This window comes from Aulonocara sp. 'chitande type north' Nkhata Bay, linkage group LG3 (assembly GCF_057382095.1).
Source record: "Aulonocara sp. 'chitande type north' Nkhata Bay isolate Kocher_YH1m ecotype deep benthic linkage group LG3, A_spYH_male_GT1.1, whole genome shotgun sequence".
Taxonomy (NCBI): Eukaryota; Metazoa; Chordata; class Actinopteri; order Cichliformes; family Cichlidae; genus Aulonocara; species Aulonocara sp. 'chitande type north' Nkhata Bay.
Window position 1 is genome coordinate 35,207,035 of NC_141346.1, and position 8,085 is coordinate 35,215,119.

General features: G+C 37.4%; 1 protein-coding gene across 2 annotated transcripts; it reads right to left on the reverse strand.

The window, feature by feature from the left end:
* Positions 1-1,364: 1,364 nt before the first annotated feature.
* On the reverse strand, positions 1,365-6,612 carry LOC147335338 (GTPase IMAP family member 8-like). Of its 2 annotated transcripts, none has more exons than XM_086278234.1 (3): positions 6,429-6,612; positions 4,715-5,863; positions 1,365-2,623 (listed from the first exon to the last, which is right to left on the reverse strand). In XM_086278234.1, exons 2-3 carry the CDS (start codon positions 5,652-5,654, stop codon positions 1,926-1,928), a joined length of 1,638 nt encoding a protein of 545 aa, XP_086134360.1. In that variant the 5' UTR covers positions 5,655-5,863; positions 6,429-6,612; the 3' UTR covers positions 1,365-1,925. The 2 variants fall into 2 exon arrangements, with proteins under 2 accessions (XP_086134360.1, XP_086134351.1); XM_086278225.1 differs by lacking the exon at positions 6,429-6,612 and adding an exon at positions 6,290-6,400.
* Between the last annotated feature and the right edge of the window lie 1,473 nt (positions 6,613-8,085).

Here is an 8,085-nt window from a genome sequence, read left to right on the forward strand (position 1 = left end):
CCACACCCCCTCCCCTTTTGACAGGTTGTGTGTGAGACTGCAGCAAGCAGGCGCACCGAGGGCCCTCGTCCTTATTTTCACGTATATGTTTTTAGTAGAATTTAGAAAACACATCAGTGCAAATTTTGAATCTATATCATAATGTCTGGTGTTTTTTGTGTTTGTTGGTTTGTTTTTATTTTGTTTTATTTTGCAAGCTGGTAATTAATTGCCGCTCCAGCCATGCAGCGTAAAATCACTTGCCACCCCATTCCTCTTATCCCTGTGTGGCCAGCAGCAAGCAGCAGGCGCACCTTGCAAAAATCCCCAAAATGCGCTGGCATGATGTCGGGGCAGCATGGGTGCAAGCAACTTTTTTTGCCGATGCCCATGCCCATGATGCCACCCGCACCACGATGCTGCCCTGGGCAATGGCCCATGTCGCCCATATGAAAAACCGCCACTGTATATAAGCCATCACACCGAAACCTTACACTGCTGACTTAATATATTCTCTTGTTCTGTGAACTACATATAATTTATTCAAAGTTATATTTACGGAATACAAAAGTCTTCATATTTCATTTTAGTTTTTGCATTTTGTCTCACTCATTCCATTTCTTAATAAATGAAACTTTGATAGCAATCTGGCAACATGAGCAACACTTTAAAGCATTAACGATGGTTTATAATAAAATTAATTTAAGATCAAATCAGTTTTTTCTTTTTTTAAAGAAAAGAACAACTTAAAATCATCCACTCATTTCAGCAGTTTCCCTTACTGTTCTGGTTTGCAAATGGCTGTGGTTGTTTTGACTGAACTTGTTAAACCTCATCAGCAGGTTCAGCTGAAGTGAAGTCAGTGGAAGCCAAATTAAGTAAAAATGAAAGTTACTGTGTAACATGCCACGGTCTCTTAAACATGTTTGGCTGAAATTGCTAAGGAGGTTTAACGGGTTCAATTGAATTAATGAATCAAAATGTAAGTAACTGAAAATGTTAATTACTGCTCATCATTAACATGAGGCCATCCAGCTAAAAAATGAAAATTATGAATAAAATGAGGACCCTTGGTTAAATGTTGGCATGTGAAAAAGTTTGCTATTTTTTATTCAACATTTTTTGTAAAAAAACAAAAAAAACAACATTGCAAAGCAGAACCAAGGGTTATTTGAAAGTTATAGATCTATTATTGTCATACCCAGAGATTTTACAAGCTGGAGTAATGGACCTATTCATGGGTAAAGATTGAAATCTAAACTGCAACATAAAGACTTTTAATGACAAATTCAGAGAGGGAATCACATGTTTACATATATTAAGCATACATTACTTCATTTACATATTTACAATAAATATTAAACAAAAACTCTTAAATAGGGCACTAAGTCCAATCATGATGAACAAATAGATACAAAAAGTCTTTTCACTATTGCTGTTCTATAATTTTAATAGTGAATCTGTGGTGGCAATTTGCAAAGGTGAGTATCAGTAGTCGTGCCAAATTAACTAGCAATTATATGCTGATTGTGTACTTTTGTGGACTGTTAACCTACTAGGATCTCATAAATCTTATATTTAATCTAGCCCATTTTTACATTTTTAAAAAAGTGTGCTGCAGTATTGTAGTCTGCTTTCTTTGCTTCTTCACTGTGCATCAGCTTCATCAAGTGTGGTACTCCTTATTTTATTCAAATTCTGGCTCTGCAGATGCAGGAGAAACTGTGCCAGATACTGTTGCTGCATCTATCGTTAATCCTTTTTCTGCAACTGCTCCTACTGCTAAACCTACACTTATTCTGCTTTCATTAATTTTATTGACCCACTAACAAATGCGCACAGAGCTCCTGTTGTAACTTCCACAGCTTTAAACGCTTTATCAAGCATACTATGTTTTGCCTTTGTTGACCTGTCTTGCCTTACTTTGCACGGCAACCAATCAAATGTTAGAGAATCAGACACCTGACTTCTGTTAAGTCTGGAGATGACTGTTTGATGCGACCTTCCTCTTGTTGAATATCTCTCTTCACTTCTTGCAGCATGTCGTTGGTGAAGTAGCCTCCTCTGTTTGCCTCAATAATCTTGTCAATGGTTTTGAGTAATTCTGCCACCTGATACTGGTTGTTCCTGTATTCATCTCCCTGGTTGTTCTTCCAGTATTTGTTATCAATGACGTGGCAGCGGCCCCCACACTTCTTGATCAGATCGCTCAGAGCTTTACTTTCATTAACAAACTCTTCGATCTTCATTCCCTCAGGAAGCTGGTCACCATGAGTAAAGAGTACTGTGGCAAATCTAAATACTTCATCTGAGAAATAGTGGTTCATTTTGTCTATCACACCCTTTTCATGCTCTGTGTATTTCTCCACTTTAAGCACAATGAGAAAAACATGAGGACCAGGAGCACATTCTGTGATACACCTCAATATTTCAGACTTCATCTCCTCCTCAGACCTGTCTGTGTCAAAAAATCCAGGAGTGTCAATAAATAATATGGTTCTTCCACTGATATTCATATACTCTGACTGACATTCAAATTTGGCCCTATGATCTACTTTAAACACAGGCTGTCCACACAGGGTGTTGGCAATTCTTCTCTTTCTAGCTCCAGTTTTTCCCAGGACCACAATCCTTCTTGCTGACTCTATAAGACAGTAATGGTTAAATGTCAGTTGTTTGTCTTGCTCTGTATAAGTGGATTATCTTATCAATCATACAGCAGTCATACTCATTTGGAGAATCAATGCAAATGAGACATTGGGTCTCAATGGGATTTCCTGTATGAATAAAGATTAAAAAAAAAAAAACTAATCTAAAAACTAGAAGTACAGCATTGCTACACATACACGCAAAATCGTGTGTTTTTCTTCATGTCTACAGGAGTCATGGTTCCCTGACAGTTGCCTGAAATTTTTCTCCCTGTATTTGAGTTGCCATGCACGAGTATTTTTGCCTCTCTGCTTAGTGTTTTTCTTTTGGTTAGCTTCTGTGTTACAAAAGAAATATTTTTGCAAGCCTTGAGTTAGTTTTTTTACTTGGCATTTTTGTTTTCACCTGTGTCTCATCCCCAGTCTGCCCTCATTGTTTAGATACTCCCATCTCCTCCCCAGTTTCCTCAAACTGTTTGTGTAAACTCCCTCATGTCCTGTCCTGAGTTAAATCTTTTGACTAATTAATTTCTAGTTTCTCATAATATCTGTTATCTATCTATCTATCTATCTATCTATCTATCTATCTATCTATCTATCTATCTATCTATCTATCTATCTATCTATCTATCTATCTATCTATCTATCTATCTATCTATCTATCTATCTATATATATATATCGCTCTCTCTCTCTCTCTCTCTCTCTCTATATATATATATATATATATATATATATATATATATATATATCATATCTAGTTTATTTCGTCTTCTTTCTGGACTTTTTTAAAAATACATTTGGACTCTCTATTTTGGACTGTTATATTAAAGCTTGCTTTTATTTAAGTCATGTTGTCCTGCATTTGGGTTCACCTGTACAGCCCAATCTTGATAACAATAATAGCTTGATTTGTTTTTGTTTTTTTTCTCCACACTGAATAGAAGGTTTCCTGAACAGGCTGGGGTTTCTTTTTTCTTTTAATAATGGCTTTTAATAATCCTTCAGTTTAAGGGCATCATGATTTGATTGGATACTACTGAAATAATTTTTACCGTCATGGTGTCAAATTCCAAACTTAGAGTTTTTAAACTTATAGTTTCTAAACTTCTGATCACAATGGCATGACAGGATACTACATGCTGTCAGGTGGTGAAAGTGACTTTTAATTTTTAGCAAAATTTAAAATGACTCTTGTACTAAATGTACTGCTCGTCCTGGACTCAGTAGACATTTGTCTCATATTCTGATAAAAGAAAATAAAGATAATCAGGATAGACTGAGCTGAAAATTGTTAAAAATGCAATCAAGGTATCACTAAGCAAAACAAATTTAAACTGTAAAGGTACAGGAACGGTGGAGTAATTCATTCCATCCATCTAGGGTCCAAACTGTAATGGTTTAGTTCTAATCAACAGGCTGCATTTATAAATTTACAGAAATTCACTTCTGAAATATTAAATGTGGTAGCTTCTCTAAAGCAACTAAACATAATGCAAACGTATCATAATTCAAAAAGGAAAAGTTATGTCAATGCCCTGAATTTCAATAAAGCTAAAATAGAGGTGGTCCTACCCTTCACCAATGATGAAACATATCAGTAAATAAGAGAGCTAAACATCGAACATCAGCTAATGAGACACCAGTGGAAGGTTTGACCTGACCGGCTTTGCAGTCTTTGCAGAATTTCCGGAAAAACACAAGTTCTAACCAGCTGTTATGCACCTGTTTTACCATCACTTTGTACCAGCAGTGATCAGTCTTACTGTGGCCCAAACATCACTCTTTGAGATATTTTTCAATTAACAGACAAAGAGTCTGTCAGCCTGTCATGATTTTTGTTAATTGATGTTACTTACACTGTGTGTATTTGTTATAGAAACTTTGTTAACCGTATGTATTTGTAAGCATGTTTCTTTGATAAATAAAACATTTAATTATGTGTGTGTGTGTGTGTGTGTGTGTGTGTGTGTGTGTGTGTGTGTGTGTGTGTGTGTGTGTGTGTGTGTGTGTGTGTGTGTGTGTATGCATATATCACTGATAAACACTTGAGGTTGAATGAAATGTTTGATTTAACAAAAAAGGTACCCCAAGTTGTTGCTGCATCTGGAAGTATTCCTTTCACTTCAGCTGCTCCTGCTGAACCTTCTTTCATTAATTTTATTGCTCCACCAAATGCACCCAGTAGAGCTCCTACTGTAATTTCTGCAGCTTTAAACATCTGATTTTTAAACACAGATTGTTTTGCCTTTGCTGCAGTTTCTTCTTCTGTTAAGTCTGGAGATGACTGTTTGATGCGACCTTCCTCTTGTTGAATATCTCTCTTCACTTCTTGCAGAATCTCATTGATCTCATTGGTACCCCAAGTTGTTGCTGTGTCTGGAAGTATTCCTTTCACTTCAGCTGCTCCTGCTGCTGAACCTACACTTATTTCTTCTTTCACTAATTTTGTCTCCCCTCCAAGGAATGAACCCAGTAGAGCTCCAGTTTTAACTCCTGCAGCTTTTAACAGCATATCAAACACAGCATTTTTTGCCTTTGTTGCAGTTTCTTCTTCTGTAATATCTGGAAAAGATCGTTTGATGCAGGCTTCCTCTTGTTGTATATCTCTCTTCACCTCTTGCAGCATCTCATTGGTGAAGTAGCCTCCTCTGTTTGCATTAATAATCGTGTTAATCTTTTTGAGTAATTCTGCCAGCTCGTATTGCTTGGTCCTGTATTCATCTCCCTGGTTGCTCTTCCAGTATTTGTTATCAATGACGTGGCAGCGGCCCCCACACTTCTTGATCAGATCCCTCAGATCGTTGTTTTGTTTAACAAACTCTTCGATCTTCATTCCCTCAGGAAGCTGGTCACCATGAGTAAAGATTATTATAGTAAATCTAAGCGCTTCATCTGAGAAATATTGGTTTATTTTGTCTATCACACCCTTTTCATGCTCTGTGTATTTCTCCACTTTAACCACAATGAGAAAAGCATGAGGACCAGGAGCACTTTCTGTGATACACCTCACTATTTCAGACTTCATGTCCTGCTCAGATCTGTCTGTTTCAAAAAATCCAGGAGTGTCAATAAATAATATGGTTTTTCCACTGATAGATATAATCCTTGACTGGCATTCCCTTGTTCCAGATGAGGCGTAATGATCTATATTAAATGCAGGCTCTCCACGCAGGATGTTGGTAAGACTCTTTCCATCTCCAGTTTTTCCCAGGACCACAATCCTTCTTGCTGAGTCTATAAAACAGTAATGATTCATTGCCCGTCATTTATCTATTACACTGTCTAAAACAAAATAATCAAAAACTTACAGTACAGTGAAATAAAACCTTTATGACAACATATACAAGCTTTAACTGAAAAATGATGGTCCAGTCTTCTTTGTTTAAAGTAAAAGTAAAATGTCCCAAGGCTTACAAATCAGTAAGTACTTAGCTGTAGAAAGTAGCTGAAAGCATATGCTCTGTAATTTTCTGCTATAATATTACACCCTTCAATATATTAGGTAACATTTATACAATTACTTTAGGTATTCAGTGGAGTAGATAACCTTGACTGACTAAGCCAATACATTTTGGTTTGGTGGAGAGAAGTTTCTTCCTTTGTGATCCCACATTTCTGTTATTTATTAAAACAGAATACATGGTAATAAGTGTGACTTACCTTCCATGTTTTTGGAAGAAAGCAAAATCAGCGGAGACACACGATTACTTAGATCCTGTGAACGTTGTGACTACGCCTTTTGTTTTGTTTCTGTACCTGTTGGACTTGTTTCTCAGCAGCAAACTAAGTATGAGCTTACCTCACAGTGTGTTTCTACACTTGGCCAACTGTGCGAAAGAACTATTGTGCACATATGTACAATAGTGAAGCAGGTGATGTAGTCGTGCAGGGGTCGAGTTTCCAGGGAATCCAAGGGGACAGGGACGAGAAAACGCTGTCTTCTCTCTTCTCCTTTGCTACTTCGCCTACCACTCTCCACTTGCTCTTTCTCGAGCCTCCACAGGCAATAGGAACAGGTCCAGGATATCTGTGCACAGAAGAGTCAAACTACAACTGACGCAAAATTCACACGAACAATGCAAATAGTTTCTAACCGGGCTTTCACTAGCCCGAGTCAAACAACAATCCAGCGATGAATACTGCGCTTCTTCCTTCTAAATAGTTGTAGGCAAATGAGGTGCAGGTGTTCATCATCCTCCACAGGTGTGTAGGCCAAAGGCAGGAACCCGTTCCGCTCAGGCGACAGAGGAAGAAGGAGACAGACAGACAGAAGCACAAACAAAACCTGTTGCCAGCGTGGGCCAGCCAGAGAGGCAGGGGACCGTGACAAACATGATAATTGTTCTTTTACTGATTTCTGTAAAAATGTTGGCGAGTACCTTGTTATATTCCAAAGTTAAATATGCATGAAGTATGCCAAGAAGTGAATTCTTAAAGGTTTACTGACACATGCATTGCAGTGCATGAACTTCAGTTATTAAAAAGCAATCATTGCATCAAATCCAATCTTTTTGAAACCAGCTGATAACTGTTATTATGATCCTGTATTTTTAAAAACTTTGTCATAATATCTCAATCTAGAACATGTCAATACCAGCACTGTTTATCCATTTTACAGCATTTCTGAGTGTTAAAATATGGTTATTTCAGACACCTATTTTTACACAGAACGAGGGATAACTAGAAGATAAGCCTGGCATCAATATGCAACAGAAAAATGATTAAAAATGATCTTGATGCATGCTTAATCATCCAGGTAAATACCAAAAAGCTGATTCTGTCCCTTTGGACGTGGTGTTTTTGTTTTTTAATTGAAAAAAAAAGTTATGACATGTTTTACTGGCTACCTATGAATCCTGATTCATAGAATATGGGTCACAGTGAAAAGATGACAGCCGAATGCTAATACCACGTTTTAGGGTGGAGTAACTTGTTTCTGAGTAAGGTCAAACTATTTGGCAATTATACAAGTACAATGACTGAAGCAGTCACAGTGCTGAGTTTCAGTTGTGGACAAATAACATTAATCATAGGTTAGTTATTGGCGGCTGTAGTTCAGGAAGCAGAGCAGGTAATCGGAAAGTTGGTGTTTCAATCTGTGGCTGCTGCAGACGGCACGTGAAACATGCCAAGTTGCTCTCCGATATGTTCATCGGAGTGTGCATGTTAGATAGAAAACGGCTGTGGCATAGAAAAACGCTGTTTGGCTGAATAAATAAAACACACTAAACACACTTTAGTGAGTACCTGTCACGGTTCTGGGTCATTTTGACCCAGCTTTTTCAGTTTCTTATATTTTGGTATATTTCTGTATTGTGATTCATGTTCTGGTTCTATTTTGTATCTGCGTCTTTGTAAATTGTTTCTCGTTTCCTGTTTTACTTTGAAGGTTCATGTCTGATGTCTGTGTGTTAAATTTTACTTCCCTCCTGTCTCGTTAGCCCTAATCTCTCCCA

Coding starts and splice junctions, on each gene's coding strand:
- LOC147335338 (XM_086278225.1), bottom strand. Junction 2,624..4,714: donor AGATGCAGCAACAACTTGGG/GTACCTTTTTTG, acceptor ACTGTCTTATAG/AGTCAGCAAGAAGGATTGTG.